The sequence below is a fragment of the Theobroma cacao genome, chromosome 8 (assembly GCF_000208745.1).
Source record: "Theobroma cacao cultivar B97-61/B2 chromosome 8, Criollo_cocoa_genome_V2, whole genome shotgun sequence".
Taxonomy (NCBI): domain Eukaryota; kingdom Viridiplantae; phylum Streptophyta; class Magnoliopsida; order Malvales; family Malvaceae; genus Theobroma; species Theobroma cacao.
This window is the reverse complement of record NC_030857.1, coordinates 7,535,642-7,562,502: the sequence shown is the minus strand read 5'-3', so window position 1 is coordinate 7,562,502 and position 26,861 is coordinate 7,535,642. Positions and strand designations below refer to the sequence as shown.

Below are 26,861 nucleotides of genomic sequence, written 5' to 3'. Positions count from 1 at the left end.
AATTTTCACCATACACTTGTCTCATATATTCATAGCTTAGATAAAATTTCTCAGACTCATCCAAAGTCTCGGTGGAGGAATTTTTGCAATTTACACTTTTGCCCCGTAAAAGTCAAAAATTACATTTTTTTGCCCCAAAAATTGAAAAATTGCCCATAGACATTTTTTCATCCCTATACTTATACCATTCTCCAATTTATCAAATTTGATCTAAATTCTCTCAAAATCTCAAATTTTATCCGTGGGTGGTAACATTACGATTTTGCCCCTACACTCCAAAAATCACCAGAATTAAACTTTTTCACTTCCTATCATTAAATTATACTCCGAATAGTTAATCTTGGTCAAAAATTTCACTCCATGATCAAATTATTATCTTAGGTGGCAAAATGACGATTTTGCTCTTGAATATCAAAATTTCTAATTTTACCCCAAATGAACCCTCGAACTCCGAACAATCATTTTTAGTCATTCCTGGACTATAAAATATTAAATTTTATCCTACAATTCCTATTTGAACTAGTTCGAGGTTAAATCAATTTAAGTGTACCGTTAAGTACAATATCAGGTTTCGTCTATTCTTAGGTGCTTTTCTAGCGTAATAACATGCTACTCAATGCATGTATGTCATGACATGTATTTATAGGGTCGGGTTTTACATGTTTGGTAGCTAAAGGGTATGCTCAAGAATATGGGGTAGACTTCTCTGAGACGTTTGCACCAGTGGCTAAACACAATACCATTCAACTTCTAACAGCCTTGGCAGCCAAAGAAAGTTGGAAGATCTGGCACTTAGATGTGAAATCTGCATTTTTGAATGGCTTCATAACAGAAGATGTCTACATTGAGCAACCGGAAGGTTTTGTGGAGAAAAGAAATGAGAACAAAGTTTGCAGGCTTCTTAAAGCACTATATGTTCTTAAACAGGCTCCAAGGGCCTAGTATGAACGAATTGACAATTACTTGAGGAGTAAAGGATTCAATCCAAGCATGAATGAGCCAACTTTGTATGTGTTGAATTTAAATGGCTTTGTAAATTTGTTGGTCTCATTGTATGTTGATGACTTACTTGTCACAGGTCCAGATAGTTATGTTGTGGATGATTTTAAAATGAAGATGAAGCAGGAGTTTCAAATGACAGATCTTGGTGAGATGACTTTCTTTCTGGGCATGGAAATTGTTCAAAAACCAGATTATATATGTATTCATCAAACCAAATATGCAAGGGAGTTGCTGCAACGATTCAACATGGAAGCTTGTAAGTCAGTAGACACTCCATTAACCTCAAACAATAAGTTTTGCAAGAATGATGGTAGTGGAGATGATAATGGTGTAGTTTATAGAAGTCTAGTTGGATGTTTATTGTATCTGACAGCTTCTCGGCCTGATATAATGTATGCTGCTAGTGTTCTTTCAAGGTATATGCAAAAGTCATCAGAATTTCACTTTATTGCAGCCAAAAGGGTGTTACGGTATGTGAAAGGGACAATGAATTTTGGTCTCAAATTCAGTAAAAAATCCAGCAATAATCTATTGGGGTATTGCGACAGTGACTGGGCTGGAAGTCTTGAGGATTCTCGAAGCACCACAGGTTTTTGTTTTTCTTTCGGTAGTGCTATGTTTACTTGGAATTGCAAGAAACGAGATGTAGTTGCACAGTCCACCGCAGAGGCTAAGTATATAGCTGCTACTATTGCTACTAATCACGCCTTGTGGTTGAGAAAAATGCTTAAAGATATTGGATTTAAGCAAAGAGAAGAAACAACTCTCTGGATTGACAATCAATCTGCAATTGATATTGCCAACAATCCAGTGCATCATGGGAGAACAAAACACATAAGGGTGAAATATCATGCCATTCGAGATGCCATCAAAGAAAAAGAAATTGCTGTGTATCACTACAATTCTTCTAAACAACTAGCAGATATTCTGACCAAGAGTTTGAGTAAGGAAAGATTTGTTTATCTCAAGACTATGCTTGGTGTGTGTGAGATACATTCCAAGGAGGTGCGTTGAAGTTGGAATGCATCTCTTTAGTTGTTGACAGTGTTTATCTGAGCAGCCAGTAGACACTACATGCTGATGCATAAGACTCAGTTAAGTTTAGTCTTATTTTCTTATGTTGCAGTCAGTTATTGTTGGTTATCCTACTTGACACTTGTTAGTCTACTACTTAGAATTATGGATCAGTTATCTATTGAGTTCACTTAGTGGGTAGTTGTTAGTTTCTATTCTGTTTTCTGTTCTTGCTTTATGTAGCAAACTGATATGAATGAAAATGAGGTTCTGTTTTTTTTTCTTCATCTTACTGCTCTTAATCGTTCTCTCGACTCTCCTTCATTTTCCTTCACCTATTTTTTTGAAAGTTTAACAGAGAGCCCTTTGTAATAGGATAGCTTTACTGTTGATTTACAAAGCAACAAAGAAAATAGCCATTAGTTAATGAATGAACAAATGGCCTCAGTTGCAGAAGAATTGTTCATTTACATTTCCAATCCAATTCAACTAATGCATCAATCACAAAAGAATCAGAAGCAAAATCCTTCTTTCATGAAATGGATGCCTTGCCTTTTGAGTCTTAGTATTCAACTTTTATTGTATTCTTCTCCACTTCACTTGTCCTTGGCTTGTATTGCAGCCATGAGGCAAGAAACCAGCCCATTGACCAGTTACACAAGTCAAAGAAGGAAAGTAAACAGAGCTTGAAAGATGGATTTTGGCCTTCTTCCCCACTTTTCTGGCGGAGAGGAACTTTCCTTATGTGCTGTTAATAAACCTTGAACTTGATTGCCTAGTCTTCCCTGATGAAAATAAAAAATGCATTGAGAGAAAACCGGTTCATTATTGAGGTTAATGACTTTCCTCACAGAAAGTACCAGTTGAAAGCTGGCATTGATAATTCTTTGAGAGAGAGTAAGCAGCCTTTGAATGTATGCAGCAAACTATGAAACTATCGGGGTTTGATATTACCTCTGCAGCATCCTTGAGTGGTCCCCAACATTCTATGCGATTGTACTTTGGCAAGCTAGAGTGAAAGTAAACGCAAACTACAGCATCAAGTAGCTCAGGGTTTTCGGTGAAAAGGACTGAATCTCCATGGAGCACAGCTTTAAGTACCTACTTTGCATTGCAACAAAAGTTCAGCAAGTATTAGTCATTCAACCAACAGATTGTCACTAGCATTGCAAGTAAACACAGCACGCTGAAAGATAAATCAGTTTATTCGATGGCCAAATGGAGGAGTAAATTCATATTGAGATCACAAAGATGCCATGTGAAAGTCAAACACATCAAAGCTGAGTTCTAAGTTTCTAGTCATCTTGTAGTCTTATTCTTTTCTGATGTAAGGGAGGAAAACTTACCAAAGGTAATTCCTTGGAGAAAATGTGGTATCTAAACTCAGCAGCAAGGTCAAGCAAGAGATTGGGACCGCTTACGTAACAATGCACATTGAGTAACATGGTCTCTTTCACTTTCTTCCACTCAGCTACCACGTCATCCTTATGGCACCACCCTTTCAACTGCCATGGACACATGCAATGTATAAAAGAGCAATCAAATATTAGGTGTTTCAAATTAAATTCCTCAAATGCAAATATATTCACACCAATGGAAACGACATACTGAATGCTAACTCCATGAAGATTTAACTGTTTATACCTCCATCAGAACTTTTAGATTCAAACAAATTTCAAAAAATCTGTGCAGATTTAAAAATTGGTACAATGTTAAAAAAGAGAGAAAAAAAAAAAGAACATTTGGTACAAAGTTTAAATACCAAGATAGCAAAATAATGGCATTCATACCTGATCAAGGTTGATGACATTGGAGATGGTTAATGTTAAGTTAGCTGTGAAGTCACAGTGGGAAAGGATGTAGGTTCTTGGGATTGTTGCAGAATAATTTTTTAGCCCCTCTCCCATGAAAACAACTTTGAGTTTTGAAGCTTCGAAACTTGCTGGAGGACCCAAAAGCCTTGCAGCCTGGAAATCGGACAATAAAATCCAAAAGAATAACTGGAAATTGGTTCAACTTTTTCAGTATAATGTTCAATTAATATGGGCAGGAAGTTTTATGCTGTTTTCAATTGTTGCAGGGAAAACAGATTGAAAAACAGAATTTTAGGATCTCAGTCAGTGATTGGGATTCATAAATTGACATGAGAAAATGCTGTAAGGAGTGCAATTTCTATGTTTAGATTTTTCCAGAACTAGCCATACAATGCCTATTTCATCATGTGCAAAATATACAACAGGCAATAGACAGGATTAAATGCATTCCTATTTGAAGCTAATGATTAGTTTTAGTAAATCTCTTTTATACACAACGCAGCTATGGCACAGTTTCAACTTTCAAGCAACCACGCAAAAGAACATGCCGTGCTTTAGCATTGTCTTCATGAAGTAATAAATTAAAGCAAAAAGGCTAGGTCACATGAAATCAAGCAGGCACCATAGGTCTTTCCTGTAACAAGCTGAGGACTCGAGTATGGAGTTTTGTGGCTGCAGGAAATATATCACTGCAGGAACTAATAGCATCAATTGGGAGCCATTTCTGTAATTGCAAAGCAAATTATGTGGAAGTGAAATCGGGTGAATGTTTCAAGTCTATCAATCCTGATGCAATGATATTTTACATTTCCCATCACTGAATCACCCAAAGCATGGCTCGAGTTTCTCATATAAGCCCACAAAGATGCCTATTCCGAGCCGAGTTGAAATTTAGATGGACATCAAATCTAAAATCAATTTACAGAAGGTGAAATTATCTTTATATATCTATATATCCAGAATATTCCAACTTAACTTATGTGAGATTAACTTTATCACCACTTTAATATTATGAACATAACCAAAATATTACTAGATTATATGCCTTTTTTCCCCTATAATGTGTGTCAGGCATCGATTTAATTCATAAACAGTCCAAGCAAAGCCTAGCCAGCCAAAATGAAGGAAGTAGAGATTGTTAATGGTGTATGAACAAAACTTAGGCATATTCTAAAACTACATTAAAATGCCATTCTTTAAAGCAACTTCCATTTCAAGAACAAGCCAATTGTCATTTTGCTAATAATCCTAATGATAGTAAGCCGTTAAGTTGAAATACGTCCATCTAACATTTATATATAACAATGCCATTACAAAACAAGAGTTTCTAAAAAAAGAGAGAATAGAAGAACACCTCAGAGACAAGAGTGTTGCAGGAGGCTCTAGCAGTGCTGCTAATGGAAGAACCCTGAAGGCGAAGAGGCCTGAATCCTTCTGAAGGCCGAAATTTTCTGTTCTTGGCAGCATAGTCTTTGAATGGTGAAGGTGAAAAGGAGGCATAGTAAGCAGAATGGCAGGCCATGGGACAAGCATAACCCACTCTTTCTCTTCTTCTTCATTGTTGAAAGCCCACCATTGTCTTCCCTGTGAGCTTTTCCAGAGAGAAAAGAAAGGGGATGATATGATGGGTACGTGGAGAATTGATGTTCAGAGATTTTGGTTTTTGGTTTCACGTGGATTTGTGATTCATTGGACCCCACTGGTCCAACATCTATGTCAATCACACATTTGTTTTTTTTATTTTGAAAATATTGGCAGGAGGATTGTGATTGGCTGCATGAGTTTAAAGGTTGCGCCAGGTCATCTATGTCTGTTGAAATATTGATAACTTTTGGATAATGTAATGATGTGGCTATAATCGGGTTCTGGTGGGGAAAAATTCATGACATTATTAGCAAGGGAAGGGAATTTGATTCTTAACAGCAAATTTAGTTTGAAAAAGGCATAGGGTGTCATTTTGATGATATACTATTCATGATGTGTTGAAAATTTATCATGTGATTTGGGTTCTTGTTTCAAACACTTTCACTACGGTGCGTTTTGGCCAAACTTTCCCTTTTTGCAGTTTGACAGAGGTGCATTTTCCTTGTTTGGTGAAAACTGAGACTCCATGAGTCAGGTGTAACAAAATAGAGGCCTATGTTGTGGACCCAATATGTATCCAATCTATGCTTGGCCCAACGACTCGCAGAGGGGACCTCAGTCAAGGCCCATCATAGAATTTCTTTTCCTAAAGTACACCTAGAATGTCTTGTTAGCACAGTGACATTATGCCATTTTAATTCTTTTCTTTTTTTAAAAAAAGAGGAAAATCATTATGAACGATATGTCAAGGAAATCTTTATAGAAAGATGATGTATTCAAATGAATATAAAAAACAAAAATTGATGAATTTAATGAAGGTAAGCTTAGGTGGGCTCATGGCCCATGTTCTGATTAATGGGCTTTTGAAAGCGACTTCCATATCTGCATGTAAAATTGAGTGTCGGTGCAGTGTGCAATGAACGCCGACATCGCCGTCACAAGCTGCTGTGACAATTCTCCATGCCTTTTTTTTTTTTCGACATTAAACTCATTTTTTATTTTGAAAATAAAATAATTTCGTTTGCTAGAATGAGATAAAACTACGTAAAAGTTTTGTTAATGATTCATTTTAAAAAATTTTATGAAGATTTGTACATAAAAAGAATAGTATAAATTATGCTCATTTGTACATAAAAGAAAAATGATGAGATTTCAAATATGAGAGAAATTTTTGGAGCACAAGCATGTGCCCCAGGAGTCAGCTGCCTAAAATGGACTATCAATTTGAATCAATTATGTTACTTTAAATGTAGATTTAATAAAAGTCTTATTTAGGTAAATTTCATGAACATAATGTTATTATCATGATCACAAATAACATATTTATTAAATGAAAAAAATTATTTACATGAAATTAGTAACATTATTATTGTCAAATAATCATATTTTTAATTTAAAAGACATATTTATTAAATAAAAAAATTCTTAATTATAAACATATCATTTGTCATATCTCTTACTAATGTTTTGAGATAGATTATATATTTTTTTAAATCAGAGATAGGTAAATTATTATCATTAAATCAAGTATTGGATATAATTTGTCATTTCCCAGATAAAATAAAAATGTGGTTCAAGGAATTTCCCAAGACACATGGAGATTGAGAGTCCCAAATTGAAGACATGTGCATTCCTCAATTAATCAATTTGTAATTAATTAACATGGTTAAAATAATTATAGCAATATTCAAGATACAGATATATATTTTCCCGATCTCAGTGATATTTATTTCCACCTATTGCGCATTCCCAGTAAACATAGCGTCAAGCCAAACAAAAACCAACATAATACTAGTATACCAGTAGTATAGTAATAATCTGCTGTCAAGGGCCAGAACTCCACTTGCATAAAAAGTCAGCTTCAGCTTCATTCCCACCTCCTGTGTCTCTGTCCTTTTACCAATGAGATTAATAAAATGAGCAAAGACACCTAAATTTCTCCAGACCCAGATCCCTACTACAACAACCCCACCAAAGAAAACAGAGAAAAAAAAAAGAGGTACAGTCTTAAATCCTTTCTCCTGTCATGATAAACATAGTACATAGATTTTTTCTGCATTCTCTTTGTTATTCATGTTTTCAAGTTAGATAGTATCTTTCTTCTGTTCCTGTCTTTTCCTTCCGCAACTAAACTCTTCATTATCTGTTAAGGTAATGTCAAATGCTGTTTCTAAGTTACTGTTTCTGCTTTTTTTGCTGATCAGGACTTCTGTAAGTTGAACTTCAATAGCTAAAGATTGAAGAATCAATCTGAGAGAACTTTTATGGGTCTTATATTTATGGATCTGGGTCTCTTTCGTAAATCAAGAAAAGATTTAAATTTGAGTATAAAGTTTTAATCTTTATTCGAAAACATTGTATTTAGAAAAACACTGTATTGGTCTCATTTGCTGTTACCAATGATGTTTGAAAATTATTGGTAGCTATGTTTACTTAGGAGTTAACTCTTTACTAGCAACATGTAATGGTTGCTTCTATGGAAGATTTTAGCTTTAATATTTTCAAGTTTTTTATTTTCCTTATAGAAAAACTTGAGGAATAGATACAAGTGATTGAGTTCCCATTCGCTTGTTTTGGCATATTGGTGGTTTTTGACTGCCGCAAATAATTATCTGCTCTACTTTTGGATTCAATGGTTTATAGATTTCGCTGTCTAGATCCTTTTTTTTTGTGCCGTGATGTTTTTATCTATCAGTTTGATTTACTAAATTATATGGACATGAAATTGTAACTGGTTTTTTATTGTTGAAATAAGATTGGAAGACGTTTGGTTGTGGTACTAATTGATTAGCTGTTATTGCCGTTCCAGCTGTATGTAACAAGAAAATCCATTACAAAGAAGCATGGCATTGGCCAAGTATTCCAGAGTTGATGGGAGGAAGTCATCAAGTTATTGTTCGACTGCTACTATAGTTGTGTTTGTTGCTTTTTGTTTAGTTGGGATTTGGATGTTCATGTCCTCATCAGTTGTTCCAGTTCAGAATTCAGAATTGTCATCTCAGGAGACCACAAATGAGGTGAAACCAACAGTGCCAAAAAGTGTTTCTAAGCAATTTGATGATACCTCAGGTGATCTACCCGAAGGTGCACCAAGAGAAGATGCCACTGGTATGCCTCATAAAGAATCTGAAAATACTGATGAGGATAATATGACAGAGAACTTAGTGGTTGAGAGAAAAAATGAGAACACGGAGTCCCAGAATTCAGCTGAGGAAAACCAGGAAGAGAATCGTGCAAATGAGAGTTCTGATGAGAAAACTAAGTCAGAAAATGAACTGAAAATGGTGGATGAAGATGATGGGAATGGAAATGGGAAAGATGGGGAAACAAATGCAAGAGAGGGAGAATCAAATTCAGAAACTGGAGAAGCAGAGAATGAAGGTGGTGAAATGAATAAAAATTTGCAGACAGAATTAGAGGAGAGCTCAGGTGAAAACAGATCTGAGTCAGCTGAGGGTGAGAAGAACTATGAGGAAGAAGAAACTGCAGATAAAACTAAAAGCATTGACAAAGAGGCTATTTCGACTGAGGAGAAGAATGACCAAAATCAAGACAAACATTCAGAACAAAGTGCTGTGAAGAATAGTGTGGAAAGCCGGGAAAACAGTCAAGCTTCAAATGAGATGCTCCCTGCTGGTGCTCAGTCAGAAATTTTGACTGAGTCTACTACTCAAAATGGAGCTTGGTCAACTCAAGCAGTAGAATCACAGAATGAGAAGAAATCACAACACTCTTCAATATCCAGTGAAAAGAATGGCCACCATTGGAAAGTCTGTAAGTCAACTGCTGGGCCAGACTACATACCTTGCCTAGACAATTGGCAAGTTATCAGAAAGCTTCCAAGTACAAAGCACTATGAACATCGAGAGAGGCATTGTCCTGCGGAAGCTCCTACATGTCTTGTCCCTCTACCTGAAGGATACAAGCGCTCAGTAAAGTGGCCTAAAAGCAGGGACAAAGTAAACACCTATCTGCTGCATGAACAAGTGCTTGTGTTTTCTGTATTTACTTTGATTGAAATTTATTGTTTTGGTGCTTGGTGCAGATATGGTACTACAATGTCCCCCACACCAAGCTTGCAGAGGTTAAGGGGCACCAAAATTGGGTTCAAGTAAATGGTGAATACCTTACGTTTCCTGGTGGTGGAACTCAGTTTAAGAATGGTGCACTTCATTACATTGATTTTATTCAAGATGTAAGTCCTTTTCATTTTTTTTTTCTGTCTACTAACATAAGCTGTTTGGATATATTCCTGCTTATATTATGCATTGGTGGTTGCTAATTTATGATTACCAACTATTTTTAGAATGCTTTCAAAGGAAAAAGCAGCACATTGTTGTGAAGAGTAATTTTAAGAATTTCCTTTTCATTTTTCTAGATAATTTATTATTGACATGATTAAAATCATGAAGTCTATAATCTACTTAGAGCCATGGATCTGTATGATTATTATGTTTAAAAAAACCACATAAATTACCATGTGCAGGACAATCATACAAGTCCTCCAAATTAGATCTCTCTTAAGCTTCTACTTGTATATACATGCATGCACGCACTTAACTCTAATAAGCTGTCTCTCACTCTCTTTCATTATGTGTACTTGGACAACAATCATATATAGACATGCTTGCGCACACACTTAACTCTTTCTAATGAGCAAATTTATGATAATTGGCTATAGCCTATTTTAGCTACTGGGACTTTTTTTCTCTATGATACGCCATTTCATCTAATGAAGACATTCATCTGGTTTAACATCTCACATTATTTCCATTGTGAAACCTGAGCCACCCCAGGAACTTGAAGCTATTCCAAAACATTGGCATCATTATTTCTTTTTTTTCCCAAAAACTTTTACTCAAACCATTACCCATTGCTTATGTAGTCCTTAATGTTTCTTCATCTCCTTTATTTTATTTTATTTTATTTTATTTTTATGTATTCATTTACTTTTATTATTCTCCTTTCTTCAACTTATTTTAATATTCCAGTTGGGCTAGCTAACTACCTTGGGATTTAGTTTGTATAGCTTTTATTTTTTGTTGAAATTATTTTTTCTCTCTTACTTTGAATGCAAATTTGCTTCAACAATGCAGTCTGTTCCAGAAATTGCGTGGGGAAAAAGAAGCCATGTGATACTGGATGTTGGGTGTGGGGTGGCTAGCTTTGGAGGCTATCTTTTAGAAAGAGATGTTCTTGCAATGTCATTTGCTCCTAAGGATGAGCATGAAGCCCAAGTGCAGTTTGCACTTGAACGTGGAATTCCTGCCATATTATCTGTGATGGGCACCAAAAGGCTACCTTTTCCTAGTTCTGTCTTTGATCTTGTGCACTGTGCACGTTGCAGGGTCCCTTGGCACATTGAAGGTGGAATTTCATTCTATTTTTATCAGTATTTAGTTATTTACTGTTATATTCTTTTCTAATATAGAGACACTTTTTGAGGCATATTTCAGGTGGCAAACTTCTGCTAGAGCTCAATCGTGTCCTGCGACCTGGTGGTTACTTTGTGTGGTCTGCTACTCCAGTCTACCAGAAGCTCCCTGAAGATGTTGGCATTTGGCAAGGTAAATTACTTTATAATCTAGTCATGTGTCTCCAAAGAGAAAATTAGATTCTGATTTACCTTAATGTGTCTTTCTATTTCTTTTTTGTGGGCTGTGGTTATTGATGGCAGAGATGTCTCGGCTAACAAAGTCAATGTGCTGGGATCTGGTGGTCATTAAAAAGGACAGACTGAATGCTGTCGGAGCTGCAATTTATCGAAAGCCAACTTCCAATGAGTGCTACAATAAAAGATCTAGAAATATACCTCCACTTTGTGAAGAATCTGATGATCCTAATGCAGCCTGGTAATTGTTACTTTTAACCATCAGTATATTTTCGCTTGCTTAACAGTCACTATACAAAATATGAAATGTTACCTGATAATTGTAAATGATGCCCAAATAAAATGTGAAATAAAGTTCATAATCAATTGGAAACCAGCTTTTAAAATGATTGAATGGGTGTGACGTTAAGTTTACTGCGTATGATTTTCTTGTCACCATAAACCTTGCAGTGCAATTCTAAAAGTGTCTAACATAAAATTTAGGTGCTACATTTTATTATCTTCTTCACTGTTACAAGAATTAGTCACTAGGAAAAGAGAGAAGTTCTTTAATTTGGCTACAGTTAGTCCTAAACTCTTGTTTATTTTAAAATGTAAAAATTAAGTAGATCTAAATTTAGTTGTGTTTAATTCCGTTTAGGTATCTCAGCCATGCATATCTTGAGACATAGAGAAACAAAATATGACTGTTAATTTTTCCTTTGAACACTCCATCTGACTTGCCAATTAACCATCTCAGAATGAAACAAATTCAGAGGGATTGCTTTTTTTTTTATTATTATTTTCCATTGCCCCCTGCCTTTTTTCTTTTGTTAAATTTTTAAGCTGCATTTGGGCGAATGGCACATGCTTTATGCTACGGGTTTCATTAACGGTTTCCTAATGCAGTTTTGTCCATGTAAGCTAATGCATGGACATTTGCTCTAAAAGTATTCACTAGGTTAAAGGAGCATTTCTCTTTAGTGAAATGTACTCCCAACTTTCTTGACGAATAATGTTTGCACTAGTCTCTTCGGTAATATTTTCTGGTTCATGTCTTCAGGAATGTACCCCTTCAGGCATGCATGCACAAAGTGCCAGTAGATTCAGAACGTGGATCCCTTTGGCCTGCACAATGGCCAGAACGGTTGGAACAACCTCCATATTGGTTGAATTCTCAGGTTGGCGTTTATGGTAAAGCTGCTCAGGAGGATTTCACTGCCGACTACAATCACTGGAAAACAGTTGTCTCCCAGTCATACTTGAATGGGATGGGAATCAACTGGTCTTCTGTGAGAAATGTCATGGATATGAAAGCTGTTTACGGAGGGTATTTCATTAACCTCTCTGTAGTTATGACAGAATTTATTAGGCTCTTTCTTTTTCCAAGACTAAAATTACCCAAAGTGAAATTAAAGGCTCAGTTGAATATTAGCTTACAATAATCTTATTTGCCAAGGAAGAAAATTTCTGCTCACATCCTTTTGGACCTTATAATTTGGTTTTGTAAGAAAGTATCAAATTTTAGAGGAAAAGTAATCCCCCTCTCTTCTCCCTATTCCTTCCCTTTTCACCAGTTTATCCTTTTTTTTTTCTACTTTCAAAAAAGTTATTTACAAGAATATTTTTGCCCGGTTGCTATTGTTAAAATATCTTCTCTTGAAATGCATCTCGATGTTTGTATAACCTTTTATCCTAGTTCTTACTCTTTTCATGCTTTTGTGCTTCGGTTTGTAGGTTTGCTGCAGCCCTGAAAGACTTGAAAGTGTGGGTTATGAATGTAGTTCCAATCGACTCTTCTGATACACTTCCAATCATCTATGAACGTGGCCTGTTTGGAATATATCATGATTGGTGTGAATCGTTTAATACATATCCCAGAACATATGATGTTCTTCATGCTGACCATCTCTTCTCTACTACCAAAAAGAGGTTTGTTATCTTCCGTGCTATATTTCTGGCAGTTGTCATTCTCAACCAAGATTACCTCCCTGATATGATGTTGATTTTCCTGGCCATAGGTGCAAGTTGGTTACAGTAATTGCAGAAGTTGATCGAATTCTGAGGCCAGAAGGAAAGCTGATTGTACGAGACAATGGTGAAACCATAAGTGAGGTGGAGAGCTTGGCTAAATCTCTACAATGGGAGATCCGGATGATTTATTCAAAAGACAACGAAGGATTGCTTTGTGTTCGCAAGACATTTTGGCGTCCCACTGAGGAAGAAACTATAAAGTCGTCCATCATTTGATTTGACGCACTTGGCGTGATACTACAAATTCTTTTTGCAAGGATGTTATAATATACCATAGGTCTAGTGATCCATTTGCAAATGTAAAATTATATAGTTGATTTATTTTAGACCTGCTTATATCAGTTACAATTTTTGTGTCCATTTTCCCTGGTTGAGTTAGAATGTGTAATTTCATTACTATGAATGTTAATGAAAATCAAATTCATTCTTGATGTTACTCCCTACTGTTAGTATATAAATTATGCATTTCTGGTTTATCATTTTTTGTGGCCAACAATAGGTCGTGCTAGAAGTTTCCCCCGCAGAGGGGGTTTACATGATCAACGAGTCAAAACTTCAGGTTGGTTAGTTGCATGTGTATAATCGTGTATCTTCAGCTATGTTTCATTTATAAATAGTAAATATTAAAAGTGTAGCTAGCCTTGCATGATTATGGACCATTGCTTAATTATTGGGGTTTGACAACTGAACTTTTGAGGAAGATATGGGCTATCTTCTATATTGGCAGGCGAGCAGCATTTCCACTGCTGACCCAACACTATAATTTGATACTGATCTCAAACACGATTTACCATCATGCCTGTCTTTCATATGTTAAAGATGCTAGGAATGATCTTACATTTTGATTATTAATACTATAATATCTTTATCTCTCATGGTCATAGGCATGACTCCAGGACAAATACAAATAGGAGCCCTCGCAAGCAAAATAACATGGAAAAACAAAATGACCGGCCTCTTCAACTCAAGCCATACATTGTTGGAGACGGAGTGCAAACACTTCTTCCAGTTGATGGGCCATAGAATTACACATTTTTCTCTAGAAAGCTTTTGATAGTTGATGAGAGGAAAAGGCAAAAAACATTCAGATTGTTGGTATTACATCATAGTAACATTATAATCAGAATTTCATTAACTTTTTTCCTTCCTGATCTGTCAATTTTAGTAGCACAACTTCGCGGCTGGTCTCCTAATAGTAAACCCAAGTTTCCTAACTAAAAACTTGTCAGAACCAAATTGGTCAACAAGACTTAGACCACAATGAGTGAGTGAAGGAATGGACCCACTCTGACACAGGCGCAGTGTCCACCTCCTTCCAACTCTTCCTGTTCCAAACACGCCTACACCAATTTGAAATATTTTTCTTCATCCGACATTCTTCTACCTTGTAAAATGATCTAGTTTCTAGCATCAAAAAGAGGTTCAATTTTTGATTCAGTGGACACCATCTCTCCTCTTTGTTAAGGACAGTGAATCGGCCAAGTTGCCCTTTTGACAAAACCAATGAAAGAGGAAAAACGTCAGTTGTTGGACCTTTGATTGCTGTTAAAGCACTATTTGGTATAATTTTCAAGACATTGAGTGCCTTAAAAACCACTGGCTTTGTAATAAAATATATCCCTATCTCACTGACGCTACAGATAACCTGTTTTAAACTGCTACAAATTTTATTGTAAAATTTTCTGAATGTTGGTAAAGTAGCATACAAAAGTGTCTAAGATGCTTCTTTTGGACTTCCTTTTCTAATGTTCTTAACCTTTTTCTAATGTTGTTATAAGCTTGTTTGCCTTCTTAGCTATCCAAAAAAAATAATGAAAAGGGCACCATCCTCATGTTTGCATGATCGAAATTAAAGAACAATAATGCTAGGGGTTAGGTGGGGTTATTCTCGAGCATATATAGGCTTGGGGGACTTTATTGGCAAATTCTTTTATCAATACCACATCCTTTTATGGGGTCTGATTTGTATACAGAGTATGCATCCGTGCATTCATATAATATGCTTCAGAAAATGCATTGTATGCTATCATTAAGGTTTGGCAAATCAAATCAAATTAATGTCATAACTAATACAAACCATTGATAGATATACATGCATTCCCTGGTTTACTATGGTGCTCCATAAGTTTTTATTCTCTTTTGTTGTGTACTTGAAAAAAATTTGAGGACAGAGCCAAAAGCTATCTTTTAATCCATCTCGTCAACCACCCCCCCTCCCCCAATGACAAGAATACACATTTCAAGCTAGTTATGGACAAGATGCAAAGCAAAAACCTATTATAGTGCTAGAAAATGTTCTCTGTTTAGTCTAATTAAGTTTTATGATAGTACTAAGAACCTATAGTGCATGCTTCATGCTACTGATCATGAGCAACATGAAGCATAATGGTCTAGCATGTGAATATTTTATGTATGTTATTAAATTAGCATACCTAGTTGGTTAATTGTTCTTACTTTGTTGTATTATATTGTCAAAGTGGCTTTACTGATTATAGCACTACAGCTGCTCTGACAACAAAGATTTGTTACCAGACCCGGAAGATCAAACATAAGTATATACACCCAGCCAATGTCTGGCCCCAAATAAATATTTATATCCCTCAAATTGCTCACTAGCATTCTCAGATTCTTCTTCTTATTAGACAAATGAGAGCAACAACATGAGCTGCTTAACAGTTTACTATTATCAAATTCCCCTTTGTCTGCCATTGACACATCTTTCCTCAAACAGACAAGTTGGCAGTCTCCATACATTACTCAATATGTCTGCTGCCACAAACCTTCTAAAGCTATCTTTGAAAGTTAAGGAGAGCTCCAGGCATCTTTTGATCATCAACAATCAAACATGTTAGGTTCCTGGAGGCACAAGTGCTTGCTCTTCACTCTTCTTGCTTTCATTGTTCTCTCAGAAGCATCAAGATTACCTAAGGAGTATTGGGAACAGATGCTGCCCAAGAAGCTTCCAGCTCCATCCTCATCTCCCTCTAAAGGTACCAACTCTGTAACAATATCAACGTCGAAAGCAGTTAAAACAGATAGAAGTCTCCCTTCATCAGATGGAAACGTCTAGTTGCCATTGAAGGGCTCTAGTTCTACTGCTGCTAACTGTAGTCTCTTTACCTTGAGACTGCACCAAACAGATTCAGGAGAGAGCACACAGAGTTTTGTAAACTAGTCAGCTGTAATTTAAATATATCAGTCTGTTGTGCTCATGGACAGGATCATATACTCATGTAGATTTGTTCAACTTGGTCTGCGGATACAGAGTTTACTGTGAAGAATATTGACTAGCTCTTCATCATTGATCAGATGAAATTGCAGTATGACAAATTGATCCACGGATACATTTAGATTTGATAACTGAGCCTTCTTATGATGCATAGCTCATGTTTGTGAGGATAAATAACCCGTTAAAGCTAATATTAAAAGTTTCCTTGTGTAGTATATTTCCACGAAATAATTTAGTCTAACTTACTGGAGATTAGGGATAATTTTCCCGGTAAAAGAATATGATGTATCGCATGTATTTTAATTTATTCACCTCTTATTACTTTGAAATTAATTCTATTTTTGAAAGGAATTCCACTTCTGTCTTTTAACATCTTTTTCCTTGAAAGAAAGCGTCTCCATCGCAATCTGATTAGTGTTGTATTGTGGGGGATAAAACAGACAGTGGTACCTAGTTTATTGATTAGAAGCTCCCAAAATGAATCAGATTTCGGATGAAGACTTCGAACTATACATGTCCATTGATGCCTGGCTCAATTCAGAGTTTGATTCCTGTCATTGTAGCTATATTTTTGAACAGATTTGTGATTTAGTATCCATTTACAGCTGTTGCCCATCGAAGGAAGTCTTCGCCAGGTCAGGATTACTACTGCAATCAATTCCAACTTGCTTCTCACATCACAATTGCTTTATCCCTAACTTAAACATGTCAGGAATCAATCCTGTATGATCCTAAGCTTCTCTATACGCTGGAGTAGGATGATTTTTACATTTAAGATGAATCTAGAAGGCATATCCCTATAGCAAAATGTTTAATGGAAGTGAGGGTTCAGAACTCAGAAGGCAAAGCAGTGGGATCACGGATATAGACCAGATCTCAAGACTTTGAAAATAGCAGTATAATTCTGGAAGTTGCTTGAATCATAGATAAGATGACAAGACTACGCATTGGCAGGAAATGAGAAATAAACAAAGAAATTACATGGGAAAAAACCAGAAACAAACTGCTGAAAATATTTGAAAGATCATAGGGAAGCGAAACAAGAAATCGTTCGAGCACATGACATTTTATGCTTTCAACGTGCACCTTCAAGTTCAAATGTGACTTGATTATTTATGCTGTCATACCCCACTGAGCTGCTAGATGCACCATTATCGCAACTGTTGCACAATTCACCAAGCAAGTATTCAGCTTCTTCTGCGTGTAAATTACTTTTACCCCAAGGGTGTTTCTCCATTGCTTGCAGTCCTGCTAGTTCATGGGCAACTTCCTTCATACTCGGCCTTTCCTCTCCCTTCATTCTCACACATTTCCAAGCTAAAGCTGCTACTTCTTTAAGATGCTCAAGGTTTCCATCATTCATCACCCTTGGATCGACAATTTCTAGCAAGCGGTCCTCTTTCATCAAAGAAACAAAGTACATAGCCAAAATTTTCTTGTCTTCTGATCTTGCAAAACAAACCGCTTTTTGTCCTGTTAGTAACTCTATAAGAACAACCCCAAAGCTATAGACATCACTCTTTTCAGTCAATTGACCTGTTTGCATGTATTCGGGATCCAAGTAACCAAAAGTTCCTTGAATAATTGTAGTCACCTGTGCCTGGTCGGACGGGATCAATCTCGAAGCTCCAAAATCAGAAACTTTTGCGGTGAAATGCTCATCTAAGAGTATGTTTGCCAACTTGATGTCTCGATGAATAATTGGAATAGAAGCAGCAGAGTGCAAATAAGAAAGGGCTTCCGCAGTTTCTGTGGCAATTCTCAAACGAGCTTCCCATGGAAGAAACGAGGCACCAGCAACATTATGCATATGGTCAAAAAGGGTTCCATTAGTCACGTATTCATAGACTAACAGTGGAACCGGTGTCTCCAAACAACATCCTAGGAGTTTGACAACATTCCTGTGGTTGATTTGGTAAAGCACAGATATTTCATTAATGAATGGTTCAACTTGGCTATGATCTCCTATTCTGGATTTTTTTATGGCAACCATTTGATTATCAGGTAAAATTCCTTTGAAAACTGTTCCCTGTCCTCCTTGTCCTAAGATTCTACTTTCATGATAATTATTTGTTGCCTTCTTGAGTTCTTCAGCTGCAAATACTTTAACCTTTTCACGGTGCCCTTCACGTTGGGAAAGTTTTTCTTGCAACAAAGTGCCACCGTTCTGCTGAAAGTATTTTTCTCTGAGTTTGGCAATCTGCCTTTGTTTGAGTATCAAATACAACAATGTTATGCCCAAGAGCAGGGCAAAGAAGCCAATGCCACTACCTGTAATCAGGAGCACTTAATTAGCATGTGCATTTAAATATGTTTACTAAGTAATATTTTTGGGTTTGGGAAGAAAGTAAAAATTCAATTGAAATAAATAAAATTCATTTGCCGAATGACTAAATAATCAATTAATATATGTGAAGATTGTACATAACTGAAGCAATATTCATTTACCAATTTACAATATAAACATATATTAATTGAAATAAAAACAATTTTGAAAATAAAAGTTTGGTGTGTACGTTAACTTATTGGTTATGTACTTTGATAATATATTATGAATAACTAGATTACCAATATACAAAGAAAAAAAATCCGAATACAACCAAGTTTATATAAAAATAATAATTCGAAAAAGAAATCGAATTGAAGGTGGACAAAAAATAAGAATGTCAAACGCAACTTTGATTGAATTACAAATCAACAAATTTGAATATGTTAATATTTTTTCGTGCAAGATGAAGCTCAAGTTGAGCATCTGAAGTAAAAACTTAAAAAATAAAGTCAAAAAAGCATAAAACATAGAATTTTTGTAAAAGGTTTTATAACAAATTCAATTTAAAAATATTTTGAAAATAGGTGGAGCGCTTTTTTCATGTTAGAAAATCCAAGATAATTTTTTTTTGTGAAATTTATTTTGATGATACTGATTGTGTTTGAAAATTTTATTTGAAACTGATGGAAAAAGTAAGAAAGAAGATTTCAATTTTATTTTATATAGTTAACACCTTTAAATCAAAGAGATATATATATATATATATATATATATATATATATATTGTATATGTGTGTTCATCAAATAAAGAAATCAATCTATTCTAATTAAAAGAGAGATTCAAATATTAAAAATACATTTCACTATCAATTTTGAAGTCTAACAAAAAATATTTTGTATGTATGTTTCGCCTGCACACAGAGGAGTTATTGATATAAATATTTTTTTTCATATTATATGCTCTCAAAAATATTGAAAGGTGATATTACTGTTTTTATTTAACGCACAATATGATTAATCTTATCTCCTATGATAATAATTTAAATTTATGTTAGGTCTCGTAAAATATAAAAATAATCAATAAATTTTAAATAGCTCAATAAATTGATTTAGATGTTCGTTCTCTAAAATAATTTAATAAAATATGCATAAATTTATATAATGAATGAGGAGTTATATAGAGAAGGGATCCATTTAAATCGGTATAAAATGAATTAAATTTTGCACCCTTTCATATATTTTTATTTGATTTATATTTTGTTAACAAAATTGCTGAGTTTGATATTCTATTCACATAGATTATGCATGTCAAATTTCGATTTAGTTGCAAATATCTAACTATTTATTTAATAATAATTAAATTTCAACAGCTAAATATATATTGAAGACAGTTTCTCAATTGATATAATATGAATATTGTATTAACTTAAAACTTTACATGCATAACAAATACAAGTAGGTTTTTAAATCCAACAATTGGTTCGTTAAAATATTAATTGTACGTGAAGTTATACAAAAGTGTAAAACTTAATTAATTTTAAATTGACGTAATTTATAATCCAATTTATTTTATATAATTGATAAAATATGTATATTATTAAATAATTAATAAAAAAGTAAAAACAAATTAAAAAATAATGAAATGATAGGCAATCAACATTTTAATAAACAAATCAATTATGATCTAATGATAAGCAACAACAAGTTTATTACATGTTGCAATAATTTTTACTAATTAATGAAAGTTAATTTTTGTGTACACTTTACGGAAGTAAGTTGTAGTTTATGAATATTAATAAAGTTTTTCCTAAAATTTATGATTTAGTCAGGCTTCAAACTTACAAAATTTAAATAATTAAATGATGGAGTGTCTTAATGAATTATTAAATTTTGACTTATATCATTTTCTAAATATGTAATGAAATGAGTAATTATTGGATGCTGAAAGGTATATGTCGAAGTTCATATGTTTTCTCCTTTCTACTTTTATTTAATGATCTCAAAATTATTTGTTAAATTTCAATTAGTTTTAATATATATCTTATTTCCTTTGAAGAAAATTTATTTAATTTTAGTGTTTTTCATGGAAAATACATTTTTCTACTTATATATATTATATTTTAAATGTTAATTGGAATTGACCCAATCATAATCTACAATTTTTTTATTATTTTCATTACTATAATTATGATATTTAACATATTAAATCATCTATGTATAATGTGTAGCAAAAACTAGTAAACGATAAATTGATGAGAAATTACTGAGTAAGTTTCAAATTTAAAATGATCAATAGAGATAACTTTCTTTCTTCTTGTTATTGAATTCTCGGTTACCATTTTGGAGTAAATGATCATTTGAAGCTCTTACTAACATGCATTTTTTTCCTATGTTGCCTTTTAACCTTTCATTATATATTTATTATCATGAAAAATAGATATATGTACCCAAAAAAAATAAAAAGGAAGAATATGTATTTATAGAACATACAAACCTAGAACAATATTTGTTAGAGATCTCTTCTTAATTGGGCTAATTGGGCGACTGCAGCCTGTTCCGTTATTCCAGCCGTCACCTTGGAATCCCTCAGGGCATGAACAATTATAACTCCCCGGGAAATTGTGACATGTCATATTGCAAGGCTTAGGCTCTAAAGTTTCGCACTCATCTATATCTGCAAACCACAAATATATAAATATATATATATATATATATTAATGGAAATGAAAATAGAATACACACTTTATTCACCACAAAAAGTTGAAGGTCCTATATATGCAACATCTACTATTGATTTAAGGTGATTTATGCGAAGTGAGAAAATTTTATTTCTTAATTTTTATTCACATAAACCAAAAATATGAGAAATTTAATTACAGCCATCTATTTTTAATAGATTATTGCCAATAACATCTAGGGGAACTTGTTGTGGTTACCTTGGCATCCATTGGAAAGGTAAGGATTCCCCTCGAAACCCTCAAAACACTTGCAGATATATGATCCTGAACTAATTTCTGAGTCAACACAGTTGCTATTCTCCGTGCACGCAAAATTATCAATGTCCTTCTTCGCTTCACTGCAACTTGTCTTATGCCCGATTGTCCAATCGAGAATAACTGGAAATTGCTTTTCTAGTAAATCGTAACCGCCAAGATCTGAATTAGAGAAGTTATGGGCGGTATCCTCTGCAACAAATGCATAGCTGCAGGGATTATCAGCCAGTACTTGGGTATGGTTGTCAGGGCTATAAAGATTGATGTTATAACCACTCACTCCTTTTGGGATAGCTGTCTGGCAGCAGCCAATGCCAGAGCAAGACCCATTTATCACATCGCCAACGTCATTACATAGTGATAGACAGCCGGTCGCATATTCACCACTGGGGAATTCAACAACAGCAAACGTGTCGCACCCAATTGCTGTGAACTTGTTTCTGGTATTATTTACGGGGAATTTGGAAAGTTGGAGCCAGTAATTGAAATAATAACTGCGTCCTGATGAATTATAACAGTCATAGCTTGCTAAACTAAGGACGCGCAGCTGACCGTCGAGCGATATGTTGACGACTTCGATATTACTGTCGGTTAAGAAAGCTTTGTTGGGTATAGAAGTGGTGTTACATGTGATGAAAAATTCTTCAGTGATGTTGCAATCGTTGCCTGTACCGAAGGGGTATGGGATGCTAATATCCCCGCATTGACTTAGGCATCCGGGTTTCGATTGAGCTGCTGCTATTCTTGCTGCGGCTTCCAACAGAGCTGTAAGCAAGATAAGCTTCACAAGAACCACCGCCAAACTAGTGCCCATTTTTCTTCGACTATACATTATAATGGACTTTATTTCTGCATTTTGCTAAAAATTTTATAGGCAAGCTTGCTTGACGCGGTTAGCCCAAAAAAGGGTCGAAATATTTGACCAGGCAGTAAGTACTGGTCCCAGGCTCCCAATTACGTATTTTTTCAGCAAATCCATAAATTTGCCGACGACTGACTATCCTCGAAATTCTCTGCGGAACAGCATGCCTCCTTCAGTTGATCTAGCATTACTGGGAACTTTCTCCGTAGCAGCCACCAATCATCTTCCTCATTGACCCATAAAAGGCCGTTGCAATAGAAACAGGGGCCGCGCGTAACGTTTGATCCATCACGCTGCTTAATGATAATAATTTCCGAATGTAGATGGGGACTTTCATCATAAACTTATTCAATTATTTTTAATATCGTACACTTAATTTATATAATAAAAAAATTTTAATTTATGGATTTGAATTTTCATTTTTTAATTTTTAACAAAAGACTTTCAAGGTTAACTTAAAATTTTTTGTTTAAGACTTCTCGCAATTCCTCTAAAAAAAAAAAAAAGTCCGCTCCTAATTCCAGCAGTGTTTGCTATTATTATCTGTCAATGTTTGCTGGCAGTTAACATCGTTAATTCATTATAAATCCATTCCCACATTTTGGCCATGGTATTAATATTATACATGACCTTTTATAATTTGGAGAAATTCCAAATATTTGCTAGTAATTTTATAGGCTCAAAGTTTGTTTGGCGACGAGGTAAAGAAAAGAAGGGCAGAACAATGAATCCATGTACAAGGTCAACGAGCATGGGCCGTCTACGTAGAATGCAAAATTGTCTGTTTAGAAATTGGAAATTGGCTCAACAATTATTGATAGTGTTTCTTACTTGAAACAAATTTTTCTACAATATTTGCTCGCAAATCAATCCCACGTTGGTATGTCACACCAATTGAATTAGAAAAAATTGTAAAAAATGACCTTCATAGAAAGGTAACTAAAAAAATGACCATCTCTATAATTTTAACTGTTTTTAGCTAGTTTTTAGTATAACTTGACAATAATACCCTTTAAACAATTTCAGACAAATTAAAAAAAATTGTGAGAAATTATAGAAAGGTGACTCAAAAAATAATCGTCTCTATAATTTTAACTGTTTTTAGTCAGTTTTTTGTATAACTTGACAATAATATCCTTTAAACAATTTCAAACAAATTAAAATGGTTTTAGTTTTCTCTCTCCCACCATCTAGATAAAAATTTCAAAATTAAATCTCGATTTCTCTCTCTACTCAAATATGTCTATTTCGTCATCCAATTCGCAGATATGACAAGCTCTTTCTTATTTTATTTTATTTTTTTGGATGGTGGATCTTGGGGTTCTTAAGGGCAATGAATAGCGATTTTACTTTTTGCAGGCAGCGATTTTGCTCAGGGAGAAAGAACAGCTAAAGCATGTTTTATGGGTTTTATGGTGGTTCACGGTTTTGTTGTGTTTGGGATTGAGATGATTGTTAAGCATGTTTGTTAGAGATTTTGATTTTTTTATGAGATTTTGAGTTGAAATTGTTCAAGGAATATTTTGTAAAGAAGGTTTATTTTGTTTTTGTATAAAAAGAGTGAGTAAGACCTCCCGATAGGGATATATTTTATCTTGCTTTGAAGGGTTATGGAGTTTTGTAACTTATCTTTTATTAAATGCACAATTTCATGGCTTAGCAAAAAAAAAATATGTGTTTTAGGTTCTTGAGTTTGTTGGTTTATTCATAGAACCTCAAAATTGAGTTTACGAGTTTTTAGGTATTGCGTGACTTAATCACCGTGTGACTAGTTTTTAGTCATTACGTGATTGGTTTTAGGCATTACGTGATTAGTTTTTATATATTGCGTGACTGATTTTTAAGCAATACCTAAATCACACAATGCCATACGACCTAGTCACACAATGTCTTCCTAACAAGTCACGTAATGCTTATCAACTAGTCATGCAATGTCTTGTTAAAAACTAGTCACACAATGCCTTATCAAAAATTAGTTACGCAATACTCAAAGTTAGTCACGCAATACTTTATTAGAAACTAGTCACGCAATACCTTATAAAAAACTAGTCACGTAATACCCAAAGTTAGTCACGCAATACCCAAAGTTAATCACTCAATGCCTATTAACTAGTCATGCAATACCTTATCAGAAACTAGTCACGTAATGCTTTATTAAAAATCAGTCACGTAATGCTCAAAGTTAGTCACGCAATGCTTAAAAACTAGTCACATTATTCTCAAAAATTACAAAAACTACTAAATTCCATTTAACAAGATCAACAACTTCAAACGATTCACCATATTCCATTTAACAACATAATTAACAAATATGAATGCTCAAAATGTTCAAAAGTTTTTCTTCATATATTAAAAATCACTCTAAAATGTTTAAAATGCTCAAAACGCTCACAGATTTTTTTCGTGTATCAAAAACTACTCCAAAATGCTCAAAATGCTTAAACGTTTTTCTTTCTGGTAATAAATACTCCAAAAATGAATAGTCTGGTGAGGAAAGCTAAAAAAAATGAGTTAGTTTGAGGCGCAAACTTAAACATACTTGACCTGTTAATAGGTTTCAGGTTGAGGCATGAAGCCTAGCGAATGGGTCGGTTTCATTAAAGACAATTTTGTTTAATTTTTTTTTCTCTTAGCTAAAAACAGATAAAATTATAGGGAGAACTATTCTTAAAAAAGCTTTATGGCTCAGGTCCATTTATGAAAAGCACTCATTGGATTATGACTTTGTTGTTCTTTTTTTTTTTTCCCAAAATTATGACTTTGTTTATGAGATAAAGTGATGGAAGTGGTTGTAGGAATATGAAGATATATAATAAAACTTTCTATATGAATTTAGTTTCCCTTTTATTTTTGTGAGCGTTTAGTTTTTTTCATTGTTAATCATACTACTCTCTCTCTAAAGCTAGCTATCTCATTATTTACATTTGAGACAAAAGTTTGGTGAACAAAAGTATTTTGCAATAACTATGATATTCAATGATGGCAGTGTTTTGTGTGCTTAATATTATGATTTTCAATGGTCAATTTTAATCACCATTAATCAATCCAACAATGTTTCTCACCTCATTCTGATTCTTCATTTCTACTTCTACCGACCCTATTTTCTATCTAAAAAAAAAAAATTCACATTTCTTGTTCCTCTGTACCAGCGCGGGCCCTTGGGTAAAGCTACCCAAGCAAGGGCTTTATGCCCCCAATTTAGAGAGACCTCAAATTTAAAAAAGTTTTATAATTTTATAATATAATTTAATTATATTAAAAATATATAAAAATTTAAAATTATATAAAAATAATTAATAATTAATAAAATTATCTATTTTTTCACTTTTTTAATTATGTACTTAATAAATTTTAATTTTTTATTATTTTTTAATTTCTAGAATGTTATAAATTCTCAATTATTTCTCTTATTTTCAATCAATTAATAGTTATATGTATTTAATCATCTCCAACAGTTTTTTTTTTTACTTATTTATCCTATTTTCAATTAACATATTTAATAAATTTCAACAATTATTTTTTTTCAATGTATAATATCTACTTTGAAATTCTTCTTTTCTCATTTACTCTTTTTTCCTTCTTCTTTTTAAATTCAATTTTTCTTCAAAGAATAAATAAGAAGTCTGTTATGTTATTATTTTTATAAAACCGTAAATCTTATTTGCAGTTTATAATAAGTATTCAACAATTAAGTATTATTATTTTAATATTTACAGATATTTTATTTTAATTTATAGTTTATATAATATATGTACAATTGCCATTAGGGAGCTGCTTCACATAGTTCGTTAGCAATTTTCTAGCCTAATCATTTACAATCGAAACAAAAGAAAATACTCTACCCTTCTCCTAAAAAATATGAACAAAACGAGAAAAACCTGAAACTTAAAAACATCAAGCACGGCACACTCATACCCAAATCCCCACATCAGAGTCACGATCCTACTACTGAAGAGTAACGACCTTAATTTCTAGCGTATGAGGAAGCAGTCAGAAGGAACCAAACGAATACCGAAAACATTACACATGACGGCTTGAAACGGAAGAACATAACACAAAATTATTTGATTATAGTTAAATTACTTTTACTTATATATAAAATCATGATATGAAAAAGAACTTTCCTTTCAATTCCGCCTACAATAGCTTTAATTGCAAGCCTTGTTTTACACGGCAAATTCCGACCAGCCCGTACTTGGAGATGAGCAATTAACGACTCCAAGACTTTGTCCTTTCATTTTTTAATTTATTTACAATTTTGAATTATTGATACAACTTCACATCATGAACCATGACAGGAACTACTCATGAGGCACGGTATGTATGCCTTGGTTTCATCAAGTCAAGATATTAAAATTCTCTAAAAATTTTAATTAAACTGCTATTAATGAAATTTCAGAATCTGAATATCATATTGGAAACAAAATTAAATTTATTCAAGGAACTAGTAATTGTGTTTTTTTTCCTTTT

General features: G+C 34.0%; 4 protein-coding genes across 5 annotated transcripts; 2 read left to right on the top strand and 2 right to left on the bottom strand.

Annotated features, from left to right (window-relative positions):
* Positions 991-2,016, top strand: LOC108663009 (uncharacterized mitochondrial protein AtMg00810-like). Its single transcript, XM_018125491.1, has one exon. The coding sequence runs from the start codon at positions 991-993 to the stop codon at positions 2,014-2,016; it is 1,026 nt and encodes a 341-aa protein (XP_017980980.1).
* Positions 2,423-5,500, bottom strand: LOC18592454 (protein STAY-GREEN LIKE, chloroplastic). Of its 2 annotated transcripts, none has more exons than XM_007019207.2 (5): positions 5,185-5,500; positions 3,807-4,016; positions 3,363-3,521; positions 2,971-3,117; positions 2,423-2,801 (listed from the first exon to the last, which is right to left on the bottom strand). In XM_007019207.2, the coding sequence occupies exons 1-5, from the start codon at positions 5,350-5,352 to the stop codon at positions 2,679-2,681; spliced, it is 807 nt and encodes a 268-aa protein (XP_007019269.2). In that variant the 5' UTR covers positions 5,353-5,500; the 3' UTR covers positions 2,423-2,678. The 2 variants fall into 2 exon arrangements, with proteins under 2 accessions (XP_007019269.2, XP_017980869.1); XM_018125380.1 differs by having other exon boundaries at positions 3,807-3,983; positions 5,185-5,496.
* Positions 7,169-13,474, top strand: LOC18592453 (probable methyltransferase PMT24). The gene is made up of 9 exons (XM_018126206.1): positions 7,169-7,413; positions 8,224-9,373; positions 9,460-9,609; positions 10,511-10,781; positions 10,871-10,981; positions 11,092-11,266; positions 12,068-12,334; positions 12,742-12,936; positions 13,026-13,474. The coding sequence occupies exons 2-9, from the start codon at positions 8,258-8,260 to the stop codon at positions 13,252-13,254; spliced, it is 2,514 nt and encodes an 837-aa protein (XP_017981695.1). The 5' UTR covers positions 7,169-7,413; positions 8,224-8,257; the 3' UTR covers positions 13,255-13,474.
* Positions 17,144-22,428, bottom strand: LOC18592452 (putative wall-associated receptor kinase-like 16). Its single transcript, XM_018126410.1, has 3 exons — positions 21,473-22,428; positions 21,031-21,210; positions 17,144-18,538 (listed from the first exon to the last, which is right to left on the bottom strand). Exons 1-3 carry the CDS (start codon positions 22,359-22,361, stop codon positions 17,343-17,345), a joined length of 2,265 nt encoding a protein of 754 aa, XP_017981899.1. The 5' UTR covers positions 22,362-22,428; the 3' UTR covers positions 17,144-17,342.